Source organism: Vulpes vulpes, chromosome 16, assembly GCF_048418805.1.
Source record: "Vulpes vulpes isolate BD-2025 chromosome 16, VulVul3, whole genome shotgun sequence".
Taxonomy (NCBI): Eukaryota; Metazoa; Chordata; class Mammalia; order Carnivora; family Canidae; genus Vulpes; species Vulpes vulpes.
Genome location: NC_132795.1, coordinates 14,639,763 through 14,658,539, shown reverse-complemented (window position 1 = coordinate 14,658,539; position 18,777 = coordinate 14,639,763). Strand labels below are relative to the sequence as shown.

At 40.5% G+C, this 18,777-nt stretch overlaps 1 protein-coding gene across 7 annotated transcripts in view; it reads right to left on the bottom strand.

Annotated features, from left to right (window-relative positions):
- Positions 1 to 18,777, bottom strand: part of PLEKHM3 (pleckstrin homology domain containing M3) — a 179,933-nt gene that overhangs the window by 140,109 nt on the left and 21,047 nt on the right. For 4 of the 7 annotated variants that reach the window (XR_011997953.1, XR_011997954.1, XM_072742358.1 and 1 more), the window contains exons 2-3: positions 16,388 to 17,301; positions 132 to 1,067 (exon numbers count right to left, since the gene is read on the bottom strand). Coding sequence is in view for 4 of the 7 variants with exons in the window: in XM_072742358.1 (XP_072598459.1) it covers positions 132 to 1,067; positions 16,388 to 16,985 (1,534 nt within the window). In the remaining 3 variants the exon portion in view is untranslated. The remainder of the gene's footprint in view (positions 1 to 131; positions 1,068 to 16,387; positions 17,302 to 18,777) is intronic. The other 3 variants (XR_011997955.1, XM_072742359.1, XM_072742360.1) reach the window with 1 other exon arrangement.

Here is an 18,777-nt window from a genome sequence, read left to right as displayed (position 1 = left end):
CTTGAAGGAGAGATGCTTTTGAAACAAGAGGTAGCTGTCACTGGCCCACTGAGGGATTTTTAAAGTGAATTCCAATTGTAGGATTCAGGATTGGTCTTTAATAATCTTTAGACTAAAAATTCGCTTCATACCTGCACATTTGAAACTCTGAGCAGTGAGTCCTCGTTCCAAAGACAAAGTTGTCAGAATGCTGAGGAAGCTGGTGGTCACAGACTGACGTTTGTTCTTCCTGAGTTCGTGCCCACCCATCTGATCCTTGGGTTTGCTCCTCAGGGTGACCTGCAGGTTTTGCTCTGAACTTCTCGCTGCGTTGGCTGCTGTTCTCAGAGCCTCCATCCACTCCTCGGCCCTCTGCCGGGTCTCAGCACGAAGGCGGAGGACATCTTGGGGGAAAATGACTTGAAAGCAAGAGTCACAGTCGTCCAGGTTGTCCATCTGGACAGCCAGACACACGTCCACATTGTAGCTTAGCAGGGGATCCTCGTCTAGCTTGCCAGGTTGAAAAGCCATAAGGTAGGCCCTGCTCAGCACAAAAGTAAATGCCTTCCAGTTGTTTTGGACAGTTAGCCTGTACAGCGTCCCTGATTTGATGATGTTTTGGTATTGTTTGGGGCTATCCAAGACAGGTGATGGCGCGAACAGCTCACTGGATTTCTTCTGTAAACAATGATTCTGTGTACAGTCAACGTGATGACCAAGCCCTGGTGAGTTTGCCAACTCGTCCTGCCGTCCCACGTAACCAGGCACAGCGGCGTGCACAACTTCCCAAAGCTTCTGCCCCCAGTCCAAAGCCTCCCATGGTGACTCTGCCTTTAACTGCAGCTGGGTGTTGTCATACAGAACGGTATCCACCAGCCTGGCCTCCAGGTTGCCCAAAACAGATATGCTCTGGAAGTGTGAAAGTTGGTAGGTGGCATAGAGGGCTTGATTGCCACTGCTGTCAAGGCTGTAGAAGTATAAGTTGTAGGGTGAAAGTTCTGCATAACAGCTTTGCCAGTAACTGTCATGGTCCTTCCTAATCTCCAGGTACCCCTTCTTCAGAATGTTTGGGAATGCCTGCTTGTGTTCTAGAAAGAAAAAACAAGACGAGAGAAGCAATGTATATTAATTTATGCATATGAGTGAACTCAATGAGATGAAAAGGCAGATGCAAGGAACCAAAGAGATCAGATCTTTCTGGTTCGAAGCAAACACAGTAGAAGCAGTACAGTTCCAAGATAGTACAATGACAAGATGTAATTGGGGGGAAATTTCAGGTCTAAAGAACTTCACAAGGGTAGAATCATGAGCATAAGAGGTGGGTGGTTTGCAATGTCAGTGTGACATGCAGAGGTCTGAGTGAAAAACAGAAATACTGGAATAACTGGGATTATCCCCCTTGAGCCCACAAAACACCTGCACTTCCCCAGGATTTCTTGTTTTCTAGGTAACATTCTACAGAGTACCAAATACATGAGAGAGAATATTCCTCCTATCACTTGACCTAACTTCTTGCTAATACTCTTACCTTTCTTTGGGTTAGGAAAGCCAGGAAGAGTCAATGGAAAGGACAGAGCATGAAGTGTGCTACTGATAGACTCCTGCTTCTCAGACCTCCCCCAACAGTTTTCAAGGCCAGTTCATGAGCCTTCTGTCTTCTAATCACTTCCCCAGGCTTGACTCAACTAGCTCGTTTTAGGTCTCTGGTTACAGAGCAGTTCTCTCACACCTCTTGAGCCTGGATGCTCTTGTACTGTTCCTTCTGCTTACAATGTTCCTTCCCACTGCTTCCACCAGCTACCACACATTTATCCTTCACTTAGCCATCCTCTCTTCCAAGAACAGAGTCTGTCCTGACTCCCCCAATCCCTCACCTGCAAAGACACGGCCCTGGGTCAGTAACTGGTAGTATTCCTATTATTCCTCTCTGATGGGTTGCAGAGCTATATTACAATAGTTTATTTCAATATCTGAGTAAATAAAATAAATTTTGAAGTTTTAAAAAAAAAAGTCTGTCCTTCCCATTGGACTGTAAGCTCCACTGAGGACAGAGGAGAGGTCTGTCTTGTCATCCTTCTATCACAGCACATAATGCAATGCCTAGTACATAGTAGGCTCTTCAAAAGTACTTGTTGAATGAGAAATATAGCTCCTAGCACAATACCCAACATATAATAGGTATAATTTTTTTCCCTCCCCGTTTCACTAGTTTATCTGGTCATGCCATCTTTAATCAATGATTAGCTGCAATGTATACAAGTTGAGTACTTTAATAGAAGGAGACTATCATTTGGGAGACTTCCTTATACTTTTTATCAGGCGTGAAAATGATATCCATGCAAAAGGCAGCACCCCTCTCTGGTAGAGATTTTCATTTCATCCTTTCTCAATTTGTTTGCTAAAATACATCAGAGACAGTCACAAACTAATTGAGTCATTCCCTAAAGAAGACATATCGCACTCCCAAAGTGTATGATTTCTGATCTTGGCTGAAGAAAAAAAAAAAGATAACACAGATCTAGATCTTAAAATAGCAAACTAAAAGAGAAAAGGAGAGAAATGAGACAGAGAAAAGCCAATTTTACCTGCTTTACATCTCCAGTCCTGACATTCATTAGTATTTCTGTGATAACTCAAAAGCCATTAATTTCTTGCAACCTACACTAATCCCTTTGTAGAGAGAGATAATGGATGCCTATTCTCAGTTATCTATCTTTTCTGATAATGCAATAAGGGAGGTAGTGCTGTTAGAAACGCTGCTGCTACCTCTCCCCCTCTCATTTTCATCAAGCACTGATGGTAGTTCACTATTTTCCATAATAAGACTTGTAACCATGTATCCCTCCATCCCCATCTGTCCTGCGACCCAGTGGCTCAGCTATGTATCCCTTAGTAAAATAAAAACCACCTTTCTTGTTTTTAGCTAGGAATTTTTCTCTTCTTTCCTCCCTGAGAGCTTTTTACAACAGCTAGCATGAATTAGAAATTCTACTTTAATTGGGCCCAAGCCAGCAGCGAACTCAACTAAAAACTCATCTCTTTCTGACTGTCCAAGCCAGGGTGGTAGATGTCAGCTTGGGTGGACAGAGTGAGAAGTCCTGCCTAGGTGGTTCAAAGGTCCCCTCACTTTCTTGATGTAGAGTAAGGGTAGAGAATGCATTGTGTTTCCAGATTTTGCCCCCACCTGGCTTGGCCCTCCCTAAATAGGCATGTTAAACTGAGCCAGAAGAGACTGGTGTTGATAATAGGAAATGACCCATACTTATAGGCTGTAGTTGTACCATTAATTTCTTGAAAAAGAACAATCAAGAAGAGAGCATACGTGATCAGAAAGCTATCCTGTGGTGTGCATATTCCTCTCTGGAGGGTCTTACTATACCAGATCTTACTATATTTCCTGTATGAAGTACTAATGGTCTTTGAGTTCTAGAGAGCTCAAGAACTACCACTTCTCTTTAGTCTCTAACAAAGGCTACTTTCTATTTCTTAAATTTTTTTAAGGTTTTATTTATTTATGAGAGACACAGAGAGAGAGAGAGAGAGAGAGAGAGAGAGAGAGGCAGAGACACAGGCAGAGGGAGAAGCAGGCTCCATGCAGCAAGCCCGACATGGGACTTGATCCCAGGTATCCAGGATCATGCCCTGGGCTGAAGGCGGCACTAAACCGCTGAGCCACCCGGGCTGCCCAACTTTCGATTTCTATCTAAAGTTTGTTTTTAATATTTGCGCTACTGACAAATCAGTAATTTATAGTTCATCATTAATTTACAGCTCAATTTTTATATCCCTAGACCATATCATTTCAGTTCATTTAATTAACCTCACACCATTATTGTAAAGTGTTCAGTTTCACAAATGAGTAATATAAAATCTATTTAACCAATATCATAAATGATTCAGAAGAGACCACTGACAAAGATCATGACCATTTTCTCAACAAAACAGGAAAGGATGATCAAAATGAATCACTATACCCAAAAATTTCAAAATCACGAGTAATCCCTTGTGAAAAAGAGGGAAACCACCCCCTTGAATTCTTCATTTCCCCATTGCTTTCCACTTTGACTAATATGAAGACCTGGTTCAGTTCCTCTGCAGGTCTTCTTCCTCTTCTTCTTCCTCTTCTCCAAGTCCTGTAATGTCAGTGCCATGGCTTAGGGACAATGACTGCTATTTACTGAAGAGGAAGAAGGGAACTTTCCCCATCATGTGTACTGCCACTTTGGTACAGCCAATCTGCCAGAGTTCCTCTTTTGCTATTGTTTCCTCTATCTGTTCTCAGAAAAGTTTCCTTTCTCATGGCCACCACCTTAATCGAGGTCTGGGTTTGTTTGTTTGTTTTTTTTCCTATTGTGGTACAATTGTCATATAACATTATATTAGTTTTAAGTATACAAAAGTATACAAATGTAATGATTTGATATCTGCATATAATTTGAAATCATCACCACAGGAAGTCTAGTTCACACCCGTCAGCATACATAACTACAAAACATTTTTTTCTTGTAATGAGTAATGAGAACTTTTTTTTTTAAGATTTTATTTATTTATTCATGATAAACACACACAAAGAGAGAGAGTGAGAGTGGCAGAGAGATAGGCAGAGGGAGAAGCAGGCTCCTCCATGCAGGGAGCCCCATGTGGGACTTGATCCCAGGACTCCAGGATCAGGCTTTGGGCCGAAGGCAGGTACTGAACCGCTGAGCCACCCAGGGATCCCCGTGATGAGAACTTTTAAGGTGTATTCTCTTAGCAACTTCCAAATATTCAATACAGTATTATTAACTGTAGTTGCCATGCTGTACATTACATCCCCATGACTTTTTATTTTATAACTGGAAAGCTGTACCTTTAAGACCTAATCCAGATTCAGATGGGCTCCCACCTCTAGTCCTCTTTCCTCCTGGGCCATCTCACGTGCTGTTACCAGGGTCACTCACAGCCCTTCTCACACCCCCTTTCCCGGCCCAAAACCCTTCACAAGTTCCCTAGCGTTATCCAGTAAAGTTCAAACTCCTTAAGACATTTTATTATGGAAAATTTCAAACACACTCCAAAGCATGTAAAAGAGTAAAACAAACACCCAGGGACTGATCCTTCAGCTGCAAAAATCAAGTCTCTGCTATTCTTGTTTCCTACCTCCCACCCCTCTCTGGCTCTGGCTTTTTATTGGTTGTTTTGGCTGCAATATTTGAAAGCATATTGCTAACACTTTATCATTTCTACTCTAACTACTTCAGGGGTATCTCTAATCTGACAGGTAAAACTTTAATACACACACACACACACACCATTTTCACACTCAACATGAATAATTCCTCATCTAATACCTAGTCTGTATCTGATTTCCCCAGATTATCTCAAAAAATTATTTTACACAGATGACTTGTACAACCTCGTTTCACACATTGATTTGGCTGATACATCTTCTAAGTCTCTTTAAATCTATAACAGTTCTTTCTCCTTTTTCTTTCATGCCACATATTTATTGAAAAATGAGTTCATTTGTCCTGTAGAACTTCTCACATTCTGGACTTGGCCGAGTGTAAGCTCATGGTATTATTTGAATGTTCTTCTGTTTCCCATGTTTCTGTCAATTGCAATTTAGATCTTGAGGTTAATTTATTTTTTTATTTTGGGGGTCTTTTTTTGGCAAGAATATGTAACAGGTGGTTGTCCCACTTCCAAGGGTATTAAGATTGATTAGGGAGTCTAGAAGATGTTAGTCTGATCCCTCCATAATAACTTTCCCCACTGACCTTTCACACAATGCAAGTACTTTTCTCCACTCCCCCATATATTAGCCAGGTGACCTGATGCTGTTTCTACCCCCCACCCCTCCCAACCTTTGTGCATGTTCTCTCATTGACCTTTCTGCCCAGATCTCCCCTCGCCTCTGCTTGTGCGTATTTTCCTCACACATGAGGCCTAGTACAAAAATCTCACCTATTCTTGAAGAACTTCTTCATCCCCTCTAGTTGAAATAACTGTTGTCCTCTGAACCCCCAAACTCTATGGCTAGACTACTCTGATGACTCAGATTTCAGATACTATTTCACATTTATCACATACATATTCAGTTATATAATAATATTATTCAAAATATCAGAAAGAAATGTAAAAAGCAACAACAAAAAGTTTTTGCCTCCATATCCCAGCATCCACAATCCTCCTGTCCAGACTGTATACTGTTTGATATGAAGCCTTCAGACGTGTTATATATGCAATAATATAAACAATAATTCGAGGTATATTATATTTATATAATTATTGAAGTTACTCACTTTCATGTTTATTATTTTATGCAATTTTATCTTTTTAAAAACCATTATATCCCAAATCAAATATATGAAAGAAACATTTCAGTGATCTTAGTTTACCAAGAAAATCTGGACTGCCTGAGTCAAGCACAATGAATGAAGTCACAAAAACAGATTCTGAAGATCAGGCAATAGAATGAAAGTCAAAGAGCAACATTGCAATGTTTTCAAAGAACTCAAAAGCCCAATGTGATGCCAATATTCCAAATCAAAGTTATCTTGCCAAATTTAAAGGAAACATTTAAATTCTTATAACAAGATTAATAAATGTGAAAGGAAGCCAAGGTGGAGAGTGAATGGAGACTAATCATAATACTTCAGTGTGACACTATCTAAGACAAGCCTAAAAGGACTGCCTTTCAAAGTCTGGCAGGTATGTTACATTTCTCCTGTGGTGGAAGGGGCTAGGAAGCTCTTTGAGTCTCTTGTAAATAAGAGCACTGATACCATTGATGAGGGCTCCAGTCTTGTGATGTGTGTACCTCCCAAAGTCCGTATCTCCTAATACAATCACTTTAGGAGACAGGAGTTCAATATATGAACTTTGGGAGTGACATAAATATTCAGACCATAATACCAACCAGAAACTCATGTTGCTCAATTTCTATCATATCTTTTAGTCTTGACAACTCATTATTTGATTTATTTCAGTGGATCCCAAACACAATCCCCACAACAGTTTTTCCACACTTCCTTTATTCTTTCCAAACACCTAATCCCACTGCTTCATTTTGTGCACTGCAGGGAGCTCCTTTATATGTATTATGCTTGGCTTCATGTCAATGTTGCAATAGCTAATGTCCTGTGCAAATGCTACAGCACACAGTGGTTAAGGCCACAGGTGCTGAAGCCAATGAGCCCAAATTGAAATAACAATTCTGCCCTTACTGGCTGTGTGACCCGGGGCAAATTACTTAACCTGAGTCTCAGTTTCATCATCTTTAAGATGGTTATAACAGCACCTACCTCACGGTACTGTTGTGAGAAAGAAATGAGTAGTTCTTAGAACAATGCCTAATGCATTGTGAGTATTCAACAGATGTTTCTTATTTTGGTCGTCTGGCCTCAAAGGAATCTTCTTTCCTCCTTGTTAGAGCTAACTCTTCCACCTCTACGCTGTGCCTAATTCCTTCCTACTTCTTCAGAATCCCTTCCTCTGCAACATCTTAATATTATCCCTCCACTAATCTCTTTTCCTTCTGTTTTCCAGTACCCTAAGGTTTGTCATATCTATTAAAAAAGCATTCACTTGATCCTACCTCTCATCCGCCTCAATCGGTCTCCTTCTTTCAGACGCCAAATTCTCACATTGCCTCCACGTCCCGTTCCACACAATCTGGCTTCTGACTACTGCTCTGACCTCATCTCACATCATTTCACATCCCTTCTCTCATTCCAGCCACATTCTTTTATATTCTGTGAACAAGTTGAGTGCAGGCCAGCCTTAGGAATTCGGAGGTTGCTCTAGCCTCCATTTGGAACTTCTCTCCTCAGCCCCACTGACTTACATGCCTCCCTCACTTTTTTCCCCCTCAGCTAGGACACCCTTTACCACCTTAAAGAGTCTCCTGTCTTATACCTTGCTTTATTTCCCTCAGAGAACTCTCTCCTTCTCCTTGAGGGCTGGGGCCTGGATATCTCTCTCACTCCTGTGTGCTAAGTGGCTGGCCCTATAAATATTTGTTGAATGCATGTACAAAGGACTCTGCTAGAATCTGTGAAAACCAAATGAATCAGACACAGATCCTGTCAACAGATCTATGGCCTAATTAGAGCCCTTCTTTTTCTTTCACAAGTCTCACTTTCTCTTTGGTCACAGCCACCCTAAGTTGAGACCTTATCGCTTCACAGCATGATAACTGGCAGAGTAATTAGTTTCAAATCTCTTCCATTGCTTCCATCTACCAATCCATCCTATATTCTGAGGGGGCCTGATGGGAGCCAATAAATAGCATCCCTTTACTCACCCAAGTTTTAAACCAACTGAGACTGATAGGCATTGTCAGACACATGGAGATCAAAACATCAGCCAGTTGGAGGATGTGGCTTAGGTGTCCTCCTACCAAATATACTCACCTCTGAGTCACAAGCAGTACTGATCACCACAGGCTCCCCCTCCTGAGGGACTGCCCACGAAAGGCTGATGGATGGAGGAGGAAGTGTGAAGGAACAGACCAGAATTAGGGCTTCCTGTGAGAGAGGATGAGTTATCTACATCTAGTTCCTCTTCTAAACTTGCCTATAAGTTGCTCCTCCCTGGGGGTGGAGTATGCAAAGGAAAGGAAAAAGGCTGTTAACATAACTGATATCCCTTTACAAAGACAGAAAAGCTACCGGAGAGGAGGTTCCCTAGTACCTACCCCCATTACCCCTCAATCATGCTGACTTATATACTTTTTATAAAACATCTTTTTAACCTTGACTTTCAAGTAATTCTCAAGTGTTTCTGTGCTAAACATATCACATGAAGTCTATCTGTTTGGTTTTAAATGTCCTCCATGACCTCAGACTACAACCCCCCCAAAATGCAGCCCTGTTTGACTTAGCCTCCCGCACATCTCACACACACGCTGTGTTCACTTGATCTTGTGCTCAACCCTCTAAATCCAGCTGAAGCATCCTTTCCTCAATGAAGACTTCTCTGACATTCTAGATTACAATCATGTCTCTTTTCTTTATATTCCTAGTTAACAAAACATGGTTTTCCAAGTCTATTTGTTTCATGTTATAGTATCCAACTGTTTAAGCCAGAAACTAGGGGAGAAAGTTTTAAATAATTTTAAGGTTTTGTTCTCCTCATTAGAGGCACACAAGAGAAGTGACATTAACAGGATTCACATTAATCATGACACTGCCACAAATGTCCATAGAAAAGAATATGAAGAGATTAATACTACAGGAACCAAAGAGAGGCTGTGTCTTGAACATATGAAATATGCTCCTGATGCCAACACTCAGCAGTGGCTCACAGATACTTGTTAATAAACTAATTCTGGCAGAAATGAAATAGACTCAAGTAATGTCTTTTCTGAGAGCTACTTTGGAGACCTGTCTTTATGGGTAAAGTAGACTATCCCATTGGCTCTCCCTTCATAATAAACCTAGGGGAAAAGACATATAATCTGTGCAGGCTATAATTTATCTGGCTACATATTAGCTGGACAGATATACCAACTTAGGGATCTTCTCCATCTAAGTCCTTCGCTATGGGCAACAGTGATAGAGCATTAGTCCACAGTCCTGGTCAATTTCACTTCTAAGTGACTCCCACTAGGAGATCACTGACCCAACTTCTTAAATGCAGAGGCTTTCTGCCTTCTGTGACAAGGGTAATCCCTAGTCTTTAAGAATTTTGTGGGCAGCCAGGGTGGCTCAGCAGTTTGGCACTGCCTTCAGCCCAGGGCCTGATCCTGGAGACCCGGAATCGAGTCCCACGTTGGGCTCCCTGCATGAAGCCTGCTTCTTCCTCTGCCTGTGTCTCTGCCTCTCTGTGTGTGTGTGTGTCTCTCATGAATAAATAAATAAAATCTTAAAAAAAAAAAAAAAAAAAAAAGAATTTTGTGACCCAGAAAACAATTCCAAACCAACTTCCAAGCTATGACCATTCATCGCCATGGTGGGCTTTTCACTGTTTCTGTAGGAATTCTATAGGACTTAAGTATAAAAGATTATAAAATAATATAATATAAAAGAATCTCCCATACATACTTAGGCCAGCAGATTTTTTTTAAGACCAGCAGATTTTAAGGTAAATATAATTTTCAGTGTCTTTGGGTAACACATTAGAATCATAGAAATTTAAAGTCAGAAGGGACTCTTAAACCCAGTCTCATCTGAGGTAGAACTTTGTCCATTGTTTACCTCATTATATGTCCTCCTGCTTCTTTACCAACAGAACCCTAACGAAACAAGATATGCTTAATCCAATCACAGAAATGCTATTTTCCCTTGCCAGACACTGCTTTAGGAGTGTGACTCTAGCTACCGAGTAGGTACTATCAGGGACCACTGGGAAAGAGACCCAGAGGAGGTGCTCTGGCTTTTCCTTCTTGACTTTGGCTATTGGTATATAAGAAAATGACTTTTGGGACTGCTGTAGCTATCTTGTACCAATGAAAGAAAAGAAGAGACATTACCAAGATACTGAGAAGCAGAGCAAAAAGATGGAAAGTGTCTAGATTCTTGATGAGCCAGGGACTGCCTACATCTGGACTTCTTAAGCGCTTACTGCATATAGTGCTTGATATTCACTAAGTGTTCCACAGCTACCTGTTACATAGATGAAAACATAAGATGGTAAATGACCTTATTACTTATGCCACTTTTAGTTGGGTATGTTGGTAATTGCCTCTGAAAATATTCTTAACTAATTTGACAGATTTGGAAAGAGATCCCAGGAAGCAAAATGACTTGGCCAAGATTATACCACAAAGTATACAAGTTGAGAGAACTCTAACCTCCAAACTTGGAATCTATATCATACTGTATTTATTTGTGGTAGAGGGAATGAAACTTCCCCAGGCTTGAGAGACAGCATTATTGAGTAGTTACATGTGGCCTCTGATGTCAGGCCTGGTTTAAAATCCTAGTCTCACCACATACTACTGCATGGCCTTGGATGAGGTCAACTTCTCTAAGACTCAGTTTCCTCATTTGTAAAATCAGAACAACATCATCTGTCATATTAAACTATTATGAATATTGAATAAGATAATAGACTTGTCTTAGCACACAGCTGAGCATAAAGTTAACTCTCATTAAATGATAGCTCTTATTGATAGTATTAATAACGAACTTTATTCAAGTTATCGGGAAGGAAAAAGGAAAGAGAGGCTATTTCCATTCTGGAAAACAAACAAAACAAAATAGTACTGTTTTGAGGTTCCAAGCACCAATACATAGAGTTCAACCAGACATTTTGCATATGCTCATACTTGGTACAATACAAAGTTTTCTATGATATTGTTTATAGCATCAAAAACCTTCCAACCTAATGTGGGAGATGGATATACAAGCAATTACCTATAATTCACAGCAGAATAAAAATATGCTATGAAAACATATAATGAAAGAAAAAAAGAATTTTAATTGAAAAAAATACAGAAAGGTCTGAGGGAAGACATGGCATTTGGATTAGTCCTTGAAAGATAATGGTGGATTCTGAAAGGTGAAAAAGCTAGGGAAGGCATTCTGGATGGAGAGACAGCATGAGCAAAAGTTCAGGAGCTTGAAAGGACATGGCACATTCAAAAATGGCACATAGGTGGAGTGATGGAAAGTGCGAGCAATAAGGCTGGGAAGATATCTGGGTGCTTTATAGAACTTATACTTGATTTTGTAAAGAACTGGGAATGATAATTCATTTTTGAGAACAGAGAGGAATGAACAGATTTGTGTTTTAAGAAGGTAATTCTAGGAGTTTGTGAAATCAGTAACTATAGTTCTCCTTAGCCAAGAAAGATAAACTATATCAAGAGAGCAACCACAAAAAAAAAAAAAAAAACATCAGAAACTTCATTTTCAGAGTTCCCATATAGAAATGTTAGGATTAGGGGATCCCTGGGTGGCGCAGCGGTTTGGCGCCTGCCTTTGGCCCAGGGCGCGATCCTGGAGACCCGGGATCGAATCCCACATCAGGCTCCCGGTGCATGGAGCCTGCTTCTCCCTCTGCCTATGTCTCTGCCTCTCTCTCTCTCTCTGTGACTATCATAAATAAATAAAAATTAAAAAAAAAAAAAGAAAGAAATGTTAGGATTAGGATTTGGGCTGTTGATGAGGCATGTTGGGTTCCCAATAGCTGCCACAGGCCAACATTCAATAATGTAACCAGTGGAAACTATACAACCATTTAAAATCAACTTTCTGTGACCTATTTTAGCAACTTCTTTGTACTGACTAATCTTACTAAAGGGTGAATCATAAATTCAGCAAGAGACCATGTCCTGGTGACCTCACTTGTTCTAAACCTGCAGGAATATTCCCACCTCTATTGGCTCCAAGGCTTCTGAGAAACATCATAATTGAAAAAGTAGTCATTTTAGTATAAGTCCCAAATTTGGCTTTTTTTTTTTTTTTTTAAGTGAAAGATGGGGGGAAAAGGGAATCAAAACAGAGTAACATGAAACTCAAGATAAAGAAACCATACTGCCATGGTTTTTCTAGCTCTAAAGAAAATCTCTGCTTGAGATCTTCTCCTAAAGTACTGAGAACAAGAAGATACAGGTATAGACATGGTACCAGGTCACCAGAGAGTGAAACCAAATGAAACAAAAGCCCAGTTGACCACTGCCCTTGCCAAGCAGATGAAAATGTGAACACAGTCAGGGAGAGAAAAGTAAGTCAGATTCTGACAGTCTGTTGAGTTTCAGAGCTCCGTAGCTAACGCAAAGGATTTCTTTTAAAGAAAAAATTGACTTTAAAAATTACAACCACAGCAGCTCACCCAAAAGTAGAGTTAGTTACAAGGCACACAGAAATTCTTCTGTTTAAATAATTTCAACCATACCCATATTTCCATTACGACCTTCCATTATCAGTCTGACTATATATAGTTAATTAGCTCCCATACAACCATGAGTCAGGATCAGTTCAAATATATCCTAAAATGATAGAATTTTAGAATTGGGAGGATCCTAGAGACAATTCAACCTGCTTCACTAGGTTCTTAAATCAAAGGCAACTGACAAGCGATTTTCCCAAACCTACATAGTTGAGTCCTAATTGAGTGTTCTTTGCACACACCTTCACCTTCCTCTACTATGTGTATATGTTTATAGGTATAAGTACGTGTATGTGATCTATTTTTCATATCGGTAACATAGCTAGTGTCCACATGTTCATATGATTTTTTATGTTCTTGCTATAATTCGCATTTATATTTGGATTGTAATTCTATGATGTTAGGATCCTGTCTTCCTTATTCTATGGGAAATTCCCTACTGCCTGTGGCTGAACAAGAACAGGATGGCAGTGATAGAAAAGGGAAAGGGTTAAGTACATATATTAATCAAAAGCATGCCTGTACAGAACTAAGATTAGTGCTAGCACAAGCAATGAGCTGTTCTGGTTGTAGGATTAGGACCGTCCCCCAGGGCTAGTTCCTTGTCATACCTTGCTACAGCTGCCCAGAGCATGGCAGCAAGGATGGGAGCTGACCATGAAGCAGCTTTGTCTCCACTACCTGTCTTGAGGACTTTTAGAAATAACTGTTCTGACATGTGGTGGTGGATGTGCTAACTAGACAGGGGGAATCCTTGCACTATGTATATGTATATCAAATCATCACGACATACACTTTAAATGTTTCCAACTTCGTCAATTATACTTCAATAAAGCTGAGAGGAAAAATCTGCCTATTTCCATCTTGTCTTAGATTTAGTGCTTCCCAGTGATTTAAGATCTAACCTTTTCAACATTGTTATCCCACCCTCAGATAGTGCAGACAGTCTTAACAGGGTGGGATTCAAGCCACACCCACCAACCTAGTAGGACCCACAGACAGTACCCTTCATCTACTTAGCACTGGCAACATTCCCTTGTACGAAGCCTGTCCTGGGTCTGTCTCTGCCTGAGGCAATGAAATTTCTAGAATGCATTCTAAATTTGCTTCTAAGTAAGACTGTAAAAGGCAGCCAAAGATGGACCAAAACTCCAAAGCCCTCTTCCCAGAGTTACAAACCCACGGGGCCAGTTCACTTAAACTCTTCCACATAGCCAAAATTCAAAAGTATGAAGGGCAAAGTTACAGTCTTCCTTTCATGGACTCACTGGTCCTCCAAAGAACCGTTGCCAGCTCTGCACTGACCATATATTTTAGTGAATATGTTAAACTCAAAAAACAATCCTTACTTATCTAGGCTGCTCTGTGTGACTCACTTTCTCCTTGTTAGGGATCTCCTGAGGGATTAATTGTAGTTTGATGGACATCATCCAGGTCTGTCTCTTCCACACCACTTCCCACCCTCAACACCCACAGGGCCTGATTGCTAATAAGGCTTTCAAAGTAGAGGGTTTTGGAGACCTAGATCTACTGGCTTCCAAGGAAAGGGTTTATAGCTCCAGTTTAGTGGTTAAAAGTGTGGACTCTGGAAAGACTGCCCAAGTTCAAATCAAGGATCCACGTAATACCAGCTATGGAACTCTAAGCATATAACTCAAGCTCTTTGTGACTCAGGTTTCATCATCCTCAAAATGGGATCAGTAAAAATATCTATATTACCAGAGTATTCTATGAATTAAATAAGCTGCTACTTGTAAGGAACTTAAAATAGTGCACAGCATTTGTTACTGTCGCCATTTTTCCCTTCTCTTCCTACCTGGGCTCTCTTACCCTGAGAACAGACACACTGGGTGCCTGGGTGTTGGCTCTGACAGTGACAAGGAGGCTGCTAGTCTGTTTGATGTATTCTGCTCTCATATATCCCAAGCAAAAAGCTAGGAAAGAAATGATCTTCAAATCCAAAGCAATAATCTTGTATAAAGAAACAATATTAGGGAACCGGGAAAAGTTGAGGAGGGATGCAAAATTACTTCAAATGACTGCCAGCTTTACAAAGACTAAAGAGCAAAGCATAATTATCGCACAAGGCTTTGTGCTCACCAAGCAGCAGTCACATTCCTCCACAAACGGGAATCCTAACTGTACGTATGTGACCCGGGAGTCTGAGAGGTATCTGGATACTCCTCCAAGGCCAGGGCACCAACATTCTGCCAATATGAGGGGCCACGTTATACACTATATCTGTTTGATTTTCTGTTATCACAAAGATAGTTCAGTGCAGCCTTTGAGATGAAAGCAAATATTCATTTTTCACTGCTGCTAAAGAGTTTCACAGAGAGGATGTGCAGGTTATGAAATGCTAGATGATGGCACAAGGCCCTCAGAAAAGAGGGTAGAACTTTTTTCTAGAAAGACACAAACTGGCTGACCAGTAGGAGACAGTAAACAGCTGATCACAAATCAGTGTGAGAGGAGGGAATGAATGGTTCACTTCCCACTAACAAACTCATTAATAATATGAGAAAGCACACTTCAGAGAGGCCAATTTAAGAAAAACTTATTGTGAGGCCCTTTTATAAAGAGACTATGCCTAGGAAAAGTAGGAGTGATTGGTAGTGTCACTTTGATTCTCATTGAGGAGTTTCAAATTTAATCAATAATAGTAATATTATTAAATGTTTAAGATAGCTAAAAGAAAATGCTTGGGGACATGAAGAGATGGTCTGTCACACCTCACAGAATTCATGTGCACATGCACATGTATGAAGTACAAAGAAAAAAAGAAATTCAGGGCTCCACCCCATGACGTCTCCCACCTTCTCCTCCTGCTACCCTCCATGGGGTCCTCTGTTGCCCCCCTGCACCTCTCATCTCCTCACCTTCATTCCCACTATAATCCTGACTGAGTGTCCTCTACGGCAACCCCCTTTCTGCATCTTAGTGTCTTTTGCGGTCCAGCTGAAGCTCCATGAACTCTCATAAGCCCTTCCTGACAAGCCCAGCACAGTGTCTTCTTCCTTCTTCTGTCCTCTCATAGTCATTGTCACTTGCTCATTGAAAGTATAATATAAAGTAAAACCCAACAATATAAAGTAAAACCAAAGCTCCCTCACAAATATTTCAGTTGACTATTAGTTTCTCTCACTCCTGGTGCATTCTTGAGGGTTTGCTTGTGTCTGATCCCCTTGGCTAAAGCAAGAAGTTCTTTAAGGCAGGGATGGTATCATTACGCATCTTTAAATGCTTCATAGCACAAGACTATGCCCAGTGTGTGATCTGATGAACACGTACTGATGCGAACAAGCAGTATCAAACTGTACAAAAGCAAATACTACATGAATTAGGAGACTATTCAGATTCTAACACATAAGATTAAAAGGGAGATTAACCAGAGTCATCTTTTCACTCAGCACTTCTTATGAAGACACCAAGACTGAGGCTTAAGGTAAAGTGTGAAAGCAAATGGAAGAGGGAGCTTAATTAGCAAACCAGAGAGGGACACTGGAGAGTACACTTCCTCTGAGATAAATGGAAGAGAGACAAAGGAAAGTCAAAGATTGTTCAATAGCAGTCAGATATAAAAACATACCAGTATTTCCTTGAGCATCTTCGACCTTATTTGGTGAGGATGACAGAAAAGCTGGTCTGGTGAAATGAGGGCCCCGAAGACATGGCTGCTGCTGCAGAGGCATGGTTTGGAGGACTAGCCTCCAGTCCACCTGGGTAATATCTGACCTTGACCGAGTATGCCCCGGCTTAAAAGTAGAGGTCTCATCCAGTAAGTCATTCACGGAGCGAGGCCTGTCCCTCCGACGCTGACAGATGTTGAAAAAGTTAAAGGTCGATGCTTCCTTTTGTTCCATCCACGAAAGATTATCTGGAGCTGTCCCTTTCTGGACCATAAACTGTTCTTTGGCAGGGAAGACATTTTGAGCTTTGGTTTCCAAGAGCCTGCTCTTACAGTGGTCCCAAATCAGGCCCCCCTTGCCCAGGGAGGTAACATTTCTGATAGCACCATTATCTGTTATGTTAGTGAGAACTTCATGCCCCACCAATTCAGGGACTTCCTGAATCCCATAAACCTCAGCTTGCTGCACAGCCTTCTCTAGCTTACTGTCAAAAGTACTAAAGAAATCCTCAGTAACTTCCAAGGCCGGACTGATATCATCCACTTCCAAAGCTTCCATGTCACAGGCTCTAAGAGGCCTAAAGCTCCTAAGCTGGTTCAGGAAAGGGCTTCATTGAACATTCATTCACCCAACAAAAGGAGATGTGCTTCAGCAATAGAGTTCTGGAAAGAAACCTTCATTCGACTGCCTTCAACAGGCCAAGCACAAGGATAGTTGATGTTTTTTTCAGTCATTAAAAGCATTTGCTAGCAGCTAATGGCCATTAGCAGAGGTATGGGGTGACAAATGTTCCTTTGAGATTATTCTTCATTGAGATCTGTATAAAAACAACAGGAAGTGCTTGTCAAAGCAATGCCATGAAATCCTTAATTTCCTGGAAGAGAAGAAACAGCACAACATTGGCACACGGTTCACTGTATTGATAGTACACGAATCTGCCCAACAATTTTCCCATCTCTACATCTCTTTTATGGCAGACATGCCCCAAGGTGGACAACACCTACACAGAAGTTCATTGTAAAGAGTACACAGCACTACCGGCTTTGTGTGAGAACCTACACAGAACAGGGTGAAACACTTGATAAGGGGAATTAAGGTCAATAGCTTTTACTCATACAAAAAAGCCTTTGAGAGCAGTTGTGAAAACACTGTCCTGGCAAATCTCTGTGATACACTGACCTATAAAACAGTAAGCAAAGAGACTAAGAATTCTGTGTCTGGGCCTACATCATAATCAGTCGAAAAGTCATAAATACACAAGTCCTTTCACAAACTTTGAAAGCACTGATGTTTGTCAGGCTAAAAAGTGCAAGGGGGAAGTACCCAGGGGGTCTCTGCCCTTTGATTAAACCCAAATGTTACTGTGTTTGTGCTTCCCAGGCTTGGATTATATAATACCTAATGCCTCTGGACTTCAGAATTCCTCCAGTCAACTTAAAAAAAAGGTTTCAGGCTCCAACTCCCTGATGTTTTTGAGTATTGGCCTAGGAGTACAGGTCCAGCCTCAGGGCTGAGCAGAAAATACCTTTCATGAGCACTAACTCATTATCTCTTGGGAAAGATCTCCAAAGTCAGGCCTGATGAGCACAGACCTTGACAGTAATGCTGTCCAATATGGTAGACACTTGCCATATATGATTATTTCAATGTAAACTTATCATAAAAAAATTAAGTTTCTCAGTCACACTATTACACTTCATGTGCTCAGCAGTCACATATACCTTTGTATTTGTACAAAAAAAAAAAATGAACAGAACAACTATGCAAAGGCTTTTTGCCCTTAACTACTTAAAAGTAGGTAAAGTTAGACAATTAGCAACACTTCTATGTTTTTTTGTTTAAAACTGAGCAATTTTATGGTTAATTAAACTCATTTTTAGCACACAGGTCATTAACCATTACATTAAAATCAACAGTACCAATCTACATTGCTTAATATATGTAAACTAAATTAGTATATATAGCCCTTTATTTTAAAATGTGTCAAGACATTTGCAGTTCAGAGGAACTCTGTGGTTAACCTCTTGTGAAGTGATAATGACTATGAATTTGTCTACATTCTATATTTTGATACTTATTATATTAGCCCTCATGCAGTAAGGCACTGATTGACTTTTAGAGATAAGTATCAGTTATAATAGTTGCGAACAGGGTTTCTTTGCCTGTGTCTTCAGCTAAGCCTTAATTAAGCCTCCTGAATTATGCAACAGGGTTTCACTACTTCTATAATTTTAAAACATGGGATTTTTAGTTTCATCCTCTATATTAGAGTCTATGAAAAAAATACATAATTATGAAACTTTTAGTTCTTTCTTTACTAAAACTTCAAATGAACAGAATATGTGTTTAA